At 38.7% G+C, this 17,561-nt stretch overlaps 1 protein-coding gene across 6 annotated transcripts in view; it reads right to left on the bottom strand.

The window, feature by feature from the left end:
• Nucleotides 1-17,561, bottom strand: part of FAM13A (family with sequence similarity 13 member A) — a 245,794-nt gene that overhangs the window by 217,486 nt on the left and 10,747 nt on the right. Inside the window, exon 1 of one of the 6 annotated variants that reach the window (XM_075998713.1) lies at nt 13,832-14,545. The exons of 4 other annotated variants lie outside the window; for them this stretch is intronic. Coding sequence is in view for 1 of the 2 variants with exons in the window: in XM_012774037.3 (XP_012629491.2) it covers nt 950-1,024 (75 nt within the window). In the remaining variant the exon portion in view is untranslated. Of the gene's footprint in view, nt 1-949; nt 9,446-13,831; nt 14,546-17,561 lie in introns of those variants that run through there. One more of the 6 variants, XM_012774037.3, reaches the window with a different exon arrangement.

Here is a 17,561-nt window from a genome sequence, read left to right as displayed (position 1 = left end):
AACTGCAGCTCTTTCTGAAACTCAAAAAATAAAAAAATAAAAAAATAAAAAACAATAAGTGAACAGATAATGAGTAGTTAAGGTAATAATAAAGAAGAAGAAGGTTCTCATTTAGTACCTCTCTGGACAAATAAAATGCCCCACGGAACACAATATGAACTTGAAATTTAAATATATATAATTCACATATAAATCTATGCATTTTCTATAGTGAAATAAAAATATAAATTACAGCATTCTATAAATTATATAATTGACAATATTTGATTATTGTAAAAGGTTTTTTATAAGCACCAGAATTTTTTAGAAATTCATGAATTTCCATCCTAGAAATATGCACATTTCCCTACAGATTTTATATTGGTGTTGTTTACTGATGCTCCTGTATTATAAAAACCATAAGTTTCCAGTTGATTAAGGATTCACATACACTAACCAAGCTTTTCCACCATCACTTTCAGCAACTGTGCTAAAACAAAACTTCTCGAGTTACTAAACAAAAATAGTTACTAAACAAAAATATGAAATAGAAAAATGTCATATACATACTCAAAGGTTAATTAATGGTTATTTCAATTCTTTCTCAAGCTAGCCACAGGATTTTTCCACTAACTACAATTAAACATTCATATTTAACTCTTTAGGAACAAGAAAGTCTAAACCACTTGGGTATACTCTACTTTAAATCAAGCTGACTTAGCCAAATCAACTAGGCATGTGTTTTCCTTCACGTTTTTTTGGAAACTGAAAAGCACAAAAATGCTGAATGTCACCCCAAATGCTGGGTAATACCCATTTGAATAGTTAGGAGTTTAAGTAACAGCTATTTCCCCCCTCTCCTAGGAAGGAAAGGAAAAGTTACACAAAGTTCTCATCAAAACAAGGAGGGCAAAGGCCTCCCCTAAAAACTGGCAGAATCCACAGAAGACAGAAGGAGGCCTGTACTTACACAGATGGCTAGAGCTCCTGCCCCCATTCTCTCAGGAAGTGTTTGGAGGAACTGATGAAGGCCAGATGAAAACATCAAAATGACAGCAAAACACTAAAATTCCATTCAGCAGATATGCTCTGATTTGAAAAACAGCTCCTCGATCCAAAGGCCCCACAGTAAGCTTAGAGCAGCTCCTAACATGTTAGGAAGTGTGGTTTTGCTTTTTATTCGGCTAAACCCACATGGCTGGGAGGACTGCCTGGAGTTGAAATTTGATCCACAGCCTCAGTGTCGGCAAGTAGAGGGAGTCATGTGACGCCGGTCTTAAGTCACTGACATCTTTTTCTTAAACCTGACTTTCTAGATCCCACGCACAACGCTTCTTCAGCTCAGAAAACTACCAGTCACCTGCTGCTATTCATTAATAGGACTAACAGTGCATAAGGGAAAAGCACAAACTTGCTTCCTAGTCACTGCTCAGCTCTAAGAAAAATTTACACATTCAAACTCAGCTTTAAGTCTGCAGGCACATTCCTCATTTTTCTGAGGTAGTTTTCTCTTCCACTGGACCCTAGAAACCAGCTAAATTCTACCAAAATTTTCTTCCTTCCATCCTTATTCTATCAGAATTGCTTTAAATAAAAATGCTCTATTTTACATAGCTGTTAACTGCTTCTAAATACTTTCAAATTATCTTATACACATATACTGATGAACATAAGCATACTTCTAGACATCCATAATTCTACATATGTGATTTGCAGCAAAATTAGCCTCTAACCCAACTTTCAGTAACTTTCTACTCCATATGCTATGTCATTAGAAAATTTGATAGGTTTTACGATTTCCAAATATTTGAACTGATAACTAAAATATCCATTTCAGGCAAGCCAGAAGGAAACTATTATGCTCTTTTTATTTTTGTAAGCACTTTTTCTGCCAATTTTTAATATATTTGGCATACTTAGAAAATGCTGATATTACATGTGCAGTGTCACTTGCCCCAGCTTTAAAGCATTTAAATTGTACAAAGGCATAAAAAAGTTACACCTGAGGAGAGGAGGTGGGAGGAAAAGGGAAAACCAAAATCAGCTCTCATTTCAATACTTCCCTTCAAACCTGATATTCCTTGTGTATCTATAGCTAACCAGCACCACGTGCAGCAGAGCCAAGACACCAAATCACGTTAAGCAAACCACAGGACATGACAGAGTGATAGAGTACATTTCATTTCTATTTATGCAGGTAAAAGATTGTGCAGACTCTATTTCCACAAGACAGAATCACACAACCCAAGTATCATAAAATGGAATGGAGTTGGGAGAAAGGACATAATCTCCCTTCAAAAAGAAAAAAAATGTTTCTACTTCTACCTTTATGTAGATTTTATCACGTATGCTTCCCATTCACCCATTAGAAAACTGGGCTGATTACTAGAGAACATTATCATAACAGAAACCTTTCTAAAATTTGTCTTCTTTTTCAGATAATACATGTATTGTAGGTCCGTCACGAAAAATAAAGCTATAGGCCCATCACCCAATCAGTATTTTTGCCAACACTGGGTCAGGCATCACACTGCATGCTGTACAGGCACTAATACGAGAGACATGGTGCCTTCTCCCATGAATAGTCCAGTGGAGGAAGGGAAGTAAAAACAACAACCCTCTGTGATTATTAAGTGCAGATAATGAGGTTCAGGACACACTATCCCAAAATATGGCACTTTGGCATATTGAATAATTTAAGCTAAAGGAATCCGAGAAAACTGCAGAGGCAGGAAGGCCACTCTCAGCCTCTCCCACCTTTCTCCCCCAAAAGCAGGTCATAGGATTTAGGAAGGACTTTCTGAATTCCCCCTGAAGCATGTCATAAGACCCTGATGTGAGACATGTCCTCCCTATATGAAAAGAATATCCTTATATCTGAAAATGAAGGGTCACAGAGAAGAATCTGAACAGGCGTTGATAAATTTCCTCCAGTTTATTACTATTAGATTATACTCTCTTTTTCCTATCATATTTTTCCACGACTGTCCACTCTTCGTTAAACCTAGCATAAAAATACACAGATTTAACCATGTCTTCGGGTCTTTCTTATGATGGCTCCCGTCACATAAAATTTATTAAATAACTTTGTATGCTTTTCTCTTGTTAATCTGTCTTTTGTTATAGGGGCCTCAGCCATGAACCTAGGATGGGTTTTCCTCCCCTACATGGATGTGCTATTAAAGCAGCAAAGATAATAAAAGAACAGAGGACCCCAACAACACTTAACAAACATGTTTCCAGAATATTTTCTATGCTTGTTAAAAAACATAATTTATTAGTCACCTTACAGTGTCTGAAAAGAAAAAAAAAAAAACATAATTTAGATCTGATTTATGATAATTTTATGTCCTAATTTTTTTCACTTAAGATTATATCAGAGGCATGCTCCCACGCTAACACTATAAACAAATCATATTGTGTTCATATAGGAGATTCCTCAGTTATTCTCCCATGTGTAGACATTTACATAGTTTGATTTTTATACGTATGTGACTGCAAGTAATGCTTTGTCCTCATTCTGATTATTTTCTAGTAAAGATTCCTGAAAGTGAAACTTCTGGATCACAAAGGATATGAACATATGCTAAGGCTCCTGACATACACTGGCTCTGGAAGTTTATATTTTATAACTCAACTTTCCCAACTTTGAATATTTTATAAAATATATCCTAATTTAGTAAGTGAAAATGATTTCTCATTTTAAAACCGATATTTCTTTTTATTATCAGTAAAATTAAAGATTAAAAAAATCCTCATTAGCCATTTGTATTTTCTGTTCTATGAATTGTCTTTCATCCACTTTTTTTTCTGTTTATCAGTTTGAGTCTTATCAGTTGAAGTCTCTTTTGTGAGGTATTAAATCAAAGTAAATTTGGCCTGAGAAAGCCTCTGTTCTCCCATATTTGAGTTCTTATGTATGAACTGCAACCTAATTTAGTACTCAAGCTAAAAACCTAAACTAGAAGTATGCTTTGGTAACAACAGCTGAGTTTCAGCCAATCACAGCAGCCATACTTCAAATACCCACAGGCAACCAACTGTTCAAATCGAGCTCAAATAAGGCAAATGCCAGGCTGTAACCAATGCAGCTGTTTATGTATCTTCACTTCTGTTGTCTGTATATCACTTTCCTTTTTCTGTCCATAATTCTTACCGGATCTGTGGCAGTCCTGGAGTCTCTCTAAATCATTTCTGATTCTGGGGGCTGCTTGATTTGTGATTTTTTTCTTTGTTCTTGCTCAATTAAACTCTGTTTAATTTAATTTGTCCAAAGTTTTTCTTATAATAAATTTGGTGTCAGAAGTGAGGATCTGAAGTAATACTCCAGAGGCCCCTAGGAACACTAGGCAACCAGGTGAGGTACCTGTGGAGCCAGTTGGGCTCACTGCTCTTTTTGTTTGTAACAAGAAGTCATGGGTGAATTTTCTCATGCATTCCAAGCTCCACTAATTTGGGTCCTGGGCTCTCCAAGTTTATTTGAGCAATATTTAGACTGGATTGGGTCCAGGATCAGATTGGATTTGACAATTAACTCTACTAGATTTGGTTAGAGGTCTTGAGCCTCAGGTAGGTACGTTTTTGATAATGTATTGTTTTAACCCAAGGAGTCTGGAACTCTAGATAATTTTATGTATAAAACTTATAGGCCCAGAACTTACATACATTTTGACAAAAGTGGGTTCTTACTAGAGACAATGTAGAAATTAAGATGGCCACAATGTGGAAGTTTTAATTTGGATAAAACTATTTATTTGTAAGGCATATCAGGAAAAAGAGGATCAAAACCCCCACAAAAACAGTGGGATACATACAACAATTGGTATGTGAGGCATCTAAAAGAGTAATAAAAAATTGCCTCCTTAAAAGATTCTTTGCAAAAAGCAAATGAAAAGCTTAAGCAACCGATGAAGGATAAGTAAGAGGACTGTACTCCCACTGAACTAACCTCAACTGTTCCTTCTCTTTATGCAACTTTACCTAAATACTGAGTCCACTAACTTTTCACTAAATTACCCTCTTACTCAGAAGATGATGAAAAAAGAAGTTAGATAGATGCCTTACGAAGTAAGACCTTCTGATCAGTCAGGCTTTTCTGCTGTAACCACCTCCACTCCATGGTCTAAAACAGCTTAGAGCTATTGTAAGGGACTTCCCTAAGCCAAGGGAAAATCCTCAAAATTTACTGAGGAATTTAGAATTCCCATAGTGTTGCTCCCAACCAGGTTCATATGCCTGCCGCCCAAGAAGCAGCCAAACAGGCTGAGTTAGCTGGGTTTTATAAGGCAGAGAGAGTCTTTATTCCACATAGTGCTAAGTGAGGAGACAATAGAAATTTCTCAAATCCGCCTCTCTGAGAATTTGGGAGACAAAGTTTTTAAGGGTAGTTTGACAGGCCAGGGATTAGGCAATTGGGTTTGCTACTTGGGGCAAAATTACAGAAATGTAGAAATCATTTTCTTGTTTCAGTCCCTGGGGTCACAATTCCAGTAGAGTAGGTTTCTTGGTATGGGCCACTGGTCCACTGGGTGGGTCAACCAACCCACTGGAATGTGGGCCCTAAAAAATATCTTTAAAAACTACCTTTAGGTTTCAAAAAGGTAATGTTATCTATGGAGAAAGTTAAGAATCTTTATGGGCAGCAACTGTGAGGGGAAGTTAAGAATCTCTATGACCACCAGCTGCATGGCTCAAGTGGCAATTATAGATAAACAAGCAGGGGGACAATTACTAATTATTACCATTATTTTTAGCTAGGCCCTTACAACAGGTCTTGCCTTGCACCCTGTTATTGATTTGTGAAAAAGGCAGCTGCAGTAGGAGCTTGCGATCTAGGATTTCCTGACCTTTACCAATTTATTCATGTCATATTGGGGCATGGTGAAGCTCAAAAATAGATGACAGCAGTGGAATGAGACAAACCTGAGGATATTAAAGACACTTCTAAAACCTAATGAGAAGGGCTAAATGAAGCTAGAAAAACTGAAAACGTTTAGATTCAAATTACGAGATTTTTCCACAAAAAATCTATCAGTCCATAATATAACCTTACAGACCAAAAGAAGAAGAAGGATGAACCAGTTTCAGAGTATGGAACTGGCTTAGAAACACTGTGAAACATTCTGGGCTCAAAATACAGCAAGGAGTAGCTCCCATGGGGACTGAAACAGCATCAGCTACTCTATTTATAAATAGATTCCATCCTGAACTTAGCAGTTTAATTAAAAAACATAAACCAGGACAGGCATTCAGAGATACGACCGAATTGGTGCCCTCTATTGAACAAAAAGGAAAAACCCAAAAGGCCAAAAATCTTAGTCTCTCCAATTCCAATAGCGACTGACATCAAAGACATCTTCTTTCTTATTTTTATTTAAATCACAACCAAGAGGTCCTTCAACAAGAAATTCTTTAACCCCAAGCACCTGCCTTCATTGCAAACAACCAGAACACTGGAAAAGACAGTCTGCTTTTTAATCAGTCCCCCAACTCCCTCCCTTTAGCTTGGACTGTGTCGCCACTAGAGGGAGCCCAAGATTAACTCTGCAATCATAATCAACACTGATAACAATCAACAGTGGTTGATTCTCCAGTAAACTGTTCCAAGATACCCGTAAACAAACATAGAAAAACAAGGTAAAATAAAATGTGGAATCTTGTACAATTCTAGTGGACACCAGAGGCACCTTATCTATTAATACCATATAAACTCAACTTTAATAAGCCAACGAATCCCTCAGAGTAAAAGGTTATTTATGTGGCGGGGTTTTTATTCGCGTTCAAGCAGTTCCCACGTCTGAACCTGTCCAATTGACCTTAGGGTCATTTTCAGAAAAAGAAAAAAAAAAACATTTTTATTATGTGATACTGCTCCAGTAAACCTGCTAGGGCGATACTTACCTTCAAAGATAAAAAGGCATATAAAATTCTCAAGAGAATAATCTTAGCATTTCCTGACTCTCCTGAACCAGTACTACTATGCTCTCTACAAGCAGAAATTGGTAAGATTGAAATTCAGGCCCATAATACCCCCTGACCTATCTAAAATACCTGAATATTTATGGGCCTCAACTGATATAGGAAGGATTAAAAGTGTGGAACCTATAAAGGTCCAAATAAGTCCTTATAAACCTGCAGTCCCCAACCCCTGGTCCGTGGCCTGTTGGAGACTGGGTGCAGAGCTCCACCCACCCCCACCCCACTGTCGGTAGAAAAATTGTCTTCCATGAAACTTAGGAAGGGGGGGGGCCACACCCAGCAGGAGGTGAGCAAGGGAAGCTTCTTAACATCCATCTGTATTTACAACTCCCCCTGCCATTCTGTGGAAAAACTGTCTTCCATGAAAGTGGGAAACTGGTCCCTGGTGCCAAAAGGCTGGGGAACGCTGTTCTAAATCTTTTCCTAAATCACTCTAGTATCCACTAAAACCTGAAGCAATTCAAGGGCTCTCACCAATAGAAGATTTAATTAACCAAGAATTTATAAGTAATTCTCTGTACCAGTCCTTGAAATACTCCAGTCCTACCAGTTAAAAACCCAAATGTGTAAGGCTGCACATTTATTCAAGATTTACAAGCAATTAATAAAATTGTAATAGCAAGATTTCCTGTAGTCCCAAATGCTAATAATTTATTATCTAATAAAGTACTTGCTGATTCAAAGTGGTTCATGGTAACAGACCTCTGCTCAGCCTTCTTTAGCATTCCAGTTCATAAAGAGAGTCGACACTTGATTGCTTTTACTTGTAAAACAACAACAAAAAAAATCAGCTGTACACCTGGACTTTAATGCCATAAGGCAGTAGGCCCCAACCATTTTGACACCAGGGACTGGTTTAATGGGAAACAATTTTTCCATGTACCTGGGAGGGTGGAGGGGCATGGTTTTGGGATGATTTAAGCACATTACATTTATTGTGCACTTTATTTCTATTATTATTACATTATGGTGAAATAATTATACAAGTCATCATAATGCAGAATCAGTGGGAGCCCTAAGCTTATTTTCCTGCATCTAGACGGTCGCATCTGGGGGTGATGGGAGACAGCGACACCCAAAGTGTGTTGCTTATGTCCAGTCTACTCCATAATCTCGTTTTGGTTGCTGTCACTGCAGAAAACCCTGCTTCCCAAAGATAGGATATTGGAAATTGAAGCAGGCTTTTCAGTGCTTTTGTGGCAATCTCAGGATATTCCACCTTGGCTTTAATCCAGAGTGTATGGAGATGTGAAATTGTTTCTCAAAAATACTTTTAAGGCCACCAGCATTTGCTATCCAAGCAGTTAATCCTCTTCTAGCACGAACAAAATTGATTCACCTAGCTTATTCACAAATGGGTCGCAGTTCAGGGATCTTTTGTGGTTGGGAAGGAATGCTCAAACTCTTTAGAAAGCTGAGACAGGTGACCGTGCACCAGCCAGGAGAAAGAAGGCCCTGGCTCAGTCTCTTTCAAATTCTCTGCTGATGTTTGAAACATGTCAAAAATCCCAATGTTCACTCATCGCCCCCATAATTCCAGTCCGGCTTTGAATGCAGCCACATTGCCTGCCAACTTGAACACAGCTGTCACTCTCCCCTGAAGTGACTGACTTTGTTGAGCAGGTTGATTATGTCACAGAAGCAAGTTCTGTGACCCATTCTGTGTCACTGCCATGTGCTGCCAGTGGTGATTGTTTTTCTAAAAGAAATCTCTGGAGCAGCTCTCATGACTCAAAAACTCTGGCCAGTGACCTACCTTTAGGAACCCATCTCACTTCTGTGCATAAGAGAAGACTTTAGCGCTCTGTGACCATGTCCTCAAAGAGTCATGCAAATAGACGCGAGTTAAGGGCATGTACTTTAATGTTGATAATTTTAATCACATCCTACAAAACACTGTTTAGTTCAGGTGACATTTTTCGGCTAGCTAGCATTTCTCTATGGACGGCAGTGTGTAAACTCACATTCAGAAGCGACCTCCTTAACAGAAGTAGTGAAACCAGAAAGCCATCCAGTCATGGCAGCCACTTTGTCCGTGCATATATTGACACAAAATGACCAATTTAGTTTTCCTGATATGTTATCATTTAAAGACTTGACTGGTTCTGCAGCTGTGGTGTTGGCTGGCAACAAAAGCACACATCCTCAGGCTCATCCTTCTGAAAAACATCGCACAAAAACAAGCATTGCTGCTTTGTTGTCAACACTGGCAGACTTGGATGCATACCACAGTGACTTAATAATCCTAACAACTGTGTCTCAATATCCTCTGCTATTTCATCAGTTTGTCTAGTTATGGTGCTAGTTTGAAAGAGGAACACGTGCTACCTTTTGAACTGTAGCCTCTCCTAAAAGTTCACTGCAAATGTCCTTAGCAGTAGGCAGCATCAACTCTTCACCAGTACCTTTAGCAATGCGGTTAGCCACTAAGAACGATGCTCTCAGTGCAGATATATCTGATGAAGTGGTGGCCTTCAATAATTGCTTCTGGTCTTTTTTTTTTTTTTTTTTTTTTTTTCTTTTTTAGAAGCAAAGACCTCACTGGCAAGCTTCTGGTCTTAATGTGCACATTTTTTTCTTTTGGAAAAACTCCAAAGGCTTGTCTTGTAATGCAAGGTGCTCGGTCTCCACATGGCAAAGCAGTTTTGAAGGTTTCACAGCTTCCTTGGATAGCCGGTCCCCACATATTATACAAAGCAGGTTTGGAGAATGTCAATCACCTGTTGCAACAAGCCCATCATTTCAGTAGGACTATTGTTAACTTTAATGCAGCTTTCATTTTGTTGGCAGTCTTGAGTCTTCTGCCGTCTCATCATTGGGTCTTTCCCCCTTTTCAAAGAAGTTCTCCAGCAATGTTTGGGTTTTTTTATTCATTTTTGCTAGGGTTAACTTGTGGGCTTACCAAAACTGTGACTGAGACAAGTTGCAGGTGCAGGAAAGAGGTGCAGACAGAAGTGGTAAATAAAAGAATGGATGGGCCATGCACCAACTAAAATAAGTGTCAGATTCTGACTTAAAGTCCGCCACCAGATGCAGCTGTACAACTAAAGTACATCACTTACTTGCCACTGTAAAGCCTGCCACCAGATGCAGCTTGTCACTTGCCACTTGCCACTCACGGATAGGGTTTTGATATGAGTCTGCAATTGATTTATTATGGTCTCTGTGTAGCCAAACCCCCTCTGCTAATGATCATCTGTATTTGCAGCTGCTCCCCTGCGCTAGCATCACCACCTCAGCTCCACCCCCGATCGTCAGGCATTAAATTCTCATACGGAGTGAGCAACCTAGATCCCTCGCATGTGCAGTTTACAGTAGGCTTCGCGCTCCTGTAAGAACCTAACACCTCCTCTGCTGACCTGACAGGAGGTGGAGCTCAGGCGGTAATGTGAGCCGTGGGGAGTGGCTGTAAATGCAGATGAAGCTTTGCTCCATAGCCCGCCGCTCACCTGCTGCTGTGCGGCCCAGTTTCTAACAGACTGGAGACTGGTACTGGTCTGCAACCTGGGGCTTGGGGACTGCAGCCATTAGAGTTTACTGAAGCCGTTTTGTATTTTTCCCAGGCTTTTGCATCAGGACTTCATAAAAGCCAGTAGTTTCCTCGAATTCTAGTCTTACTCAGTATGTGGATAACCTGTTATGATATCCCACACTAAAGATCTCCAAAAGTGACTCAATTTACCTTTCACAGCAACTCACATTAAGGTCCCAAGGCTTCAATGGAAAAATTTTAGTTTTCAGAAGAAAAAGTCCACTACTTAGGACACAACCTGACTGCTGAAGGGATTTCCCTCTGACTCGAGAGTATAAAAACTACTGAAAGTTTTCCTTCGCCTGCAACCAAAAGAAAATTAAAAAGTTTTCTTGGTCTTGCAGGTCCTGGGTCCCAAATATTTCCATAATGGCCTCACCATTATATAAGCGTTCTAAAAATGCAGTACCACAGCCCTTACCTTGGAAGACAGTCATGAGTAGGCTTTCTGCCAACTGAAATTGGCCTTACAACAGACCCCAGTTTTAGGACTTCCAAATTACATTACATCTTTTATCTTGTTTGTTCATAAACATAACAATCAGGCATTAGGAGTTCTTACCCAAGAATATGGGGGAAAACATAGGCCTACTCCATATTAGAGCCTTCAATGAAACCTACTAGCTAAGGGACATCTTAATTATTTAAAAGCAGGAAGGGCAGCAGCCAAGTTGATAGGAGCTTCAGCTGAGCTGGTTTTACTGCATGAACTTAATTTGCAAGTCCCACATGCTGTGAAAAGTCTATTAAATTCCAACCAAACTCGCATTTTTCAGCAGGTAAACTAGCATTTTATGAAATTCTCCTGTCTCCTCCTAATCTCTTACTTGCTACTCTATTCCCTCTGCCTGATGATGGTAAAGACCATAACCTTGTAAGTGTGGTATTGGAAATGTCGGCCCATCGTGTTAAGATACTCTGTTGACTAATCCTGAATTAATACTTTTTGTTGATGGGTCCAAGCCAAAAACTCAGAAGGAAGATATCAGGCAAGGCATGCCATTACCATCCAAAATGAGCTAACAGAGAAGAAACTTCCTCAATTTAAGTCAGCTCAACCCATGGAGCTTTTTGCTCTCATTAGAGCTTGTTATATGGCTAAAGGCAAGTTAGTAAATGTTTATATAGATGGCATATATGCTTTTGTAGTAGTACATGATTTTGACATGTTACCAAAAAACAAGAGTTTCTCACTTCTTGGGGGACCTCCGTTAAAAATGGACTCCAAATAGATGAACTCCCTTCCACTATCCTGTTACCATTACAGACTGCCATTATTAAGATTGAAGCTCATACTTATAAAACTGAACCAGAATATCAAGGAATGCCCTAATAGATTTTTATGCTAAATTAGCTAGTGATAAAACTGTTAGGTCATGCAATTTGAATGAACTCCATAAGACTGATCCAAGTCAACTCCCTTATGATGACCTATTTAATAAACAGTACAATGTACCTGGATTTGGAAAAACAAAATTGGTATCTAAAAGGATATAAATTCCATGTTAAGTATGGACTCACAGAGGGCCTGGATGGCTGCCTGGTCTTTGAAGCTTCCATTGTTAATATCTCCGTACTCCACAACTCATTATGGAACAGAAAAAATGATCCAAATTATGAAAAACTATTGGTGGGATGACCATTTTGAAATTGTGAAAATGGTTCATAACCAATGTTTAGTTTTTCAAACTCATAATCCTGGGAAAACGATCAAAACTCCAGGCGGCATACTTCTTCCACCTGATGGACCATCTGTACATTTACAGATGGACTTCATTCAGTTGCCACCCTCAATTAGGTATCAGCAGGTTTTTGTAGTAGTTTGTATGTTTTCCGGTTGGGTAGAGGCTTTCCCATGTAGGAAAACCGATGCTCTGTGATAGTAGCTAAGAAATTATTAGAAAAGGTATTTCCTTTATGGGGTATCCCTGCAGAAATCTCCAGTGATAGGGGTAGTCATTTTACTGGGTAAGTTATAGAGCAGTTAAATAAGGTATTATGGAGACAAGGGCACTATCATCGCCCCTGTCACCCTCAGTCTTCTGAAAATGTTAAAAGAGCAAATGTCATCTTAAAAATGAAATTGGCAAAGTTAACTGAGTCAATTGGGTTGCCTTGGTCAAAGGTATTACTGTTGGCTTTAATGGAAATCAGATCTACTCTCACTGAAAAACATAAGTTGATCAATTATGAAATAGTAAACTGGAAAACGTATGCCTCTGATAAGAGAACCTCATGCATTCTGTACTCCCCTGAACTCTGCTATGACTACACACTGCAAGGCTTTATGCTGAAGTATACTTTCACCAGGGAAAGGAAGCTTTTCGTGATCAACCAATTGAGGACAATCAAAGCCTTTACAGTCTAGAACCCTGAAGATTGGGTCTTCTGGAAATTATATCAGAAGATGACTGCCCTTGAACCCCTTTGGAAGGGACCATGCCAAGTTCATCTCACTATCCACGCTGCAGTGAAGCTCCAGGGCCTCAAACCTTGGTTCCACATCTTAAAACTCAAAAGGACCCCTTTAGACTCTTGGAACTGTATACCTGTTGGAGACTTTAATGCAGGGGTCCTCAAACTTTTTAAACAGGGGACCAGTTCACTGTCCCTCAGACTGTTGGAGGGCCATTATAGAGTGCCGCGCACATTCCACACATGTGCACTGTGGGCCTAGGACAAGTCAGCAGCTAAGCAGGACAGGCAGCGGTGGCAAAAATACCCGGCGGGCTGGATAAATGTCCTTGGCGGGCCGTAGTTTGAGAAGCCCTGCCAGGTAAAGCTAACCAGAAGCTTCTTCCAGAAGCTAGCCAGAAATTTCTTCCCAGAAGCACATGGCATCCTAGACATGGACAGCTTTCCCAAAATCACAGATGAAGCCTTTTCTGCCACCATGAAAGCCTTATGCTTTGTAATTTATTTTCTTATTTCCTGTTGTCCTAATCCTTTCCTTTTGCCAACATGAAAATCCATGGGATGATAATCAGTAGATGACGTTAGCTCAAGCTTATGCTCTAGCACAAAACCAGAGCAATTGTTGAGTTTGTGCACTAATACAAAAAAAAAAAAAAAATCAGAAAACAATTCTGATACCAATGCCTCTACGTGTTCCCAATGAGAATCATCCTGAGACTCCAAACAAAGAGTGAAAAATTACCCTTGGTATTCTAAACATCACTGTTGCTATAATGAGGCCATGAAAAAGTAAATTTCCCACTAGAACTTGTTCAGAAGCTATGCATATTTACAGGTAAATAGATTTAACTCTAATCAAACACAACTAGGTTAACTCTCTTTTCTAACCCCCAAGGACCTATATAGGTCTGTGAATAATTTACTTACTATGTTCTATCTCCTCACTAGTTCAGATCTTGCTATTTGGTCTGGCTCACTTCCTTGCTTTTGAATAGCATCCTCTGAAAATTCCCACAGTAGCTCCTGTGATGAGAGGCCAAAACAGTCAATCAAAATTAGCACGAACCTTAAAACTGAATAAGATAAGCTCGTTTCTACTAAGATTCCTCTAGGGTTTCAGAGGTTTACTTTTGGTGGTAGTGGGGTACCGGTAGTATGAAATTTAAAGCTAATCTGTAAATTGGGAAAAATCTTAGATTTTACAGTCAGACCTCCTAGGGTTTCAGATTGGGTAGAAGCCACTCTTTGAAAAAGGTGGATAACATATGCATTCAACAAAAACACTTAATGGAACATCATGCAGCTTTAGATATTTTTGCTCAAGTTGGGGTCTTATGTTTGTACTAAACAAAACTGAATGTTGAGGCCGGGCGCTGTGGCTCACGCCTGTAATCCTAGCTCTTGGGAGGCCGAGGCGGGCGGATTGCTCAAGGTCAGGAGTTCAAAACCAGCCTGAGCAAGAGCGAGACCCCGTCTCTACTATAAATAGAAAGAAATTAATTGGCCAACTGATATATATATAAAAAAATTAGCCGGGCATGGTGGCGCATGCCTGTAGTCCCAGCTACCTGGGAGGCTGAGGCAGTAGGATCACTCGAGCCCAGGAGTTTGAGGTTGCTGTGAGCTAGGCTGACGCCACGGCACTCACTCTAGCCTGGGCAACAAAGCGAGACTCTGTCTCAAAAAAAAAACAAAACAAAAAAAAAAACTGAATGTTGTATCCATGTCCCCTGATTTTGTTACTACAGAAAGCTTAATTAAAAATGTGGCCAATACTGCTGTTTCCTTAGACACTGCTGCAAAATACATTAAGGAATTTTCTCAAGAGAAAAACACACGATATGTTTATGGAAGCAACTAACAATTGGTTTGCAGGCATCCTAAATGGTGAATAGGAGGCTTTGGTTTTCCAAGGTTTTCTAATCTTTTATGTCTATGTCTTCTGTAATAATAGGTCTCAAGGTTTTTATGACTTGAGTTACTAGGCTAACAAAATGGATACCTCTTTAAATTGGACAAAGTATGGTCCTTAATTGCCATCACACTCTGAAGTAGGACTATGACCTATTAGACTGAAATACTGTTCAACTGCCAGTAGTGCCTGAACCTTGAACTAATTGATTTGGTTCAGTTGTTTCATGAGGACACTTGTTAATGAATACACTTTGGTGTCTTGATATTATCCTCTTGGTAGTCATCATAATAGTCCCCTCGGTGTGTTATATCCTCTCAAGTCCTAAATGTTTTTTTGTATGCAGCCATCCATCCACTGAGTGGTCTCCTTTCAACTCTATCAGCAAGGACAAAGAATTGCAAAGAATATGCAACTGGTGTGGGGTAGTGACTTGTGAATTCCATACCGAGGCCAAATAACTCACTGACAGTGGTGACAGAGAGTGACATCAATGTCCAAAGTTTTGGCCAATCTCTCAAAATGATAGGCTGACCAAAAGGGCGAAATTGTTAAATCAAACTAAATTTGACTTGAAAAGTCTCTGTACTCATACTTGAGTTCTTACAATAGAATTGCAACCTCACTTAGTACACAAACAAGCTGAAAACCTATCCTTGTTTGACCATGATATGATCTTGTTTCTAGAAAACCCTCAAGACTCCACCAAAAGACTCCGAGAATAATTTAGTAAAGTCTCAGGTTATAAAATCAATGTACACAAATCAGTAGCATTTCTATACACTAACAGTCAAGCTGAGAGTCAAATCAAGAACTTAATACCATTTACAATAACTACAAAGAAAATAAAATACCTAGGAATATACTTAAATCAAGGAGGTGAAAGATCCCTACAAGAACTACAAAACACTGATGAAAGAAATCATAGATGACACAAACAAATGGAAAAGCAACCTATGCTCATGGACTGGAAGAATCAACATTGTTAAAATGTCCATATAGCTTTAAGATTTACCAATTAAATGCAATTCCCATCAAAATACCAACATTATTTTTCACAGATAGATAAATTAATCCTAAACTTCACACGAAGAAAAAAAAAAAGCCCAAGTAGCCAAAGCAATCTTATCCCAAAAGAACAAATCTGGAGGTACATTATCTGACTTCAAATTATACTATAAGGCCATAGTAACCAAAACAGCATAGTACTGGTAGATACACAGAACAATGGAAAAGAATAGAGAACTCAGAAATAAAACCATATAGCTATGACCAAATAATTTTCAACAAGGCAGACAAAAATTTACACTGGGGGAAGGAAGCCTTAATCAATAACTGGTGCTGGGAAACTGGATAGCCACATGCATAAGAATGAAACAGGATCCCTATCTCTTGCCATATGCAAAAATGAACTCAAGATGTATTAAAGACTTAAATGCATAGTATGAAATCATAAAAATTCTAGAAGAAAACTTAGGAAAAGGTCTTTTAGACATCAACCTAGGCAAAGAACTTATGCTTAAGATCCAAATGGCAAATATGGCAACAACAAAAATAAATAAATTGGACTTAATGAAATTAAAAAGTTCCTACACGGCAAGGGAAATAATTAACAGAATAAACAGACAACCTACAGAATGAGAGAAAGTATTTGCAAACTACACATCTGGCAATGGACTAATATCTAGAATCTATAAAGAACTCAAACAAATCAGCAAGAAAAAACCAAATAACACCATCAAAAAGTGGGCAAAAGACATGAATAGTTGTTTCAAAAAAAGATAGACAAGTCAGCAATATATGGAAAAATGCTCAACATACTTATCAGGAAAATGAAAATGAAAACCACAAAGAGATATCACCTTGCCCCTATCGGAATGGCCATTAATAAAAAGATAAAAACAATAGATTAGTTATCATGAACATGGTAAAAAAAAAAAGGAACACTCGTACACCTTTGGTGGGAATGTAAATTAGTACAATCTCTATGGAAAACAGTATGGAGAGTCCTCAAAGAACTAAAAGTAGACCCACCATTCGAGCCAGCAATCCCGTAACAGGGTATCTAACCCAGAAAAAAAGAAGTCATTATATCAAAAAGATGCCTGCATCCAAATCTTTATTGCAGCACAATTCACAACTACAAAGATAAGGAATCAACTAAGTGCCCATCAGTTGATGAGTGGATTTATGTGTATATATACACACACACCATGGAGTACTTCTCAGCCATAAAAAGAAAATGATAGCTTTTGTATCAACTTAGATGGAACTGGATACCATTATCCTACATGAAGTATCTAAGAAATGTAAAAACAAACACCACATGTTCTTACTAATAAGTGGGAGCTAAACAATGGGTATATATGATCATAGTGGTGTAAAGGAAGTTGGAAACTAAGGAGGTGGAGAGTGGGGGAGGGACGAGGGATAAAAATGTACCTATCAGATACAATGTACACTACTCTGGTGACAGGCACACTAAAAGCCCTGACATCAGCATTATACAATTCATCCGTGTTATAAAAACACTTGTACCCCTTTAATATTTTGAAATAAAATTAAAAAATCCAAAAAAAAAAAGAGAGCTTAAACATGCACCTATCCAAACAGGAAAAAAAAATTATCACAACAATTCAACAGTAAAGTACAGGTATTATTATTCAAAATTGTCAAATGAAAGACAGACTCTGGGACATTCAGACTTGCACAGCAAGACACGTTTCAAGTCCATGTTTCTCAACC

Source organism: Microcebus murinus, chromosome 29 (genome assembly GCF_040939455.1).
Source record: "Microcebus murinus isolate Inina chromosome 29, M.murinus_Inina_mat1.0, whole genome shotgun sequence".
NCBI lineage: Eukaryota > Metazoa > Chordata > Mammalia > Primates > Cheirogaleidae > Microcebus > Microcebus murinus.
This window is presented reverse-complemented; position numbering and strand designations above follow the sequence as displayed.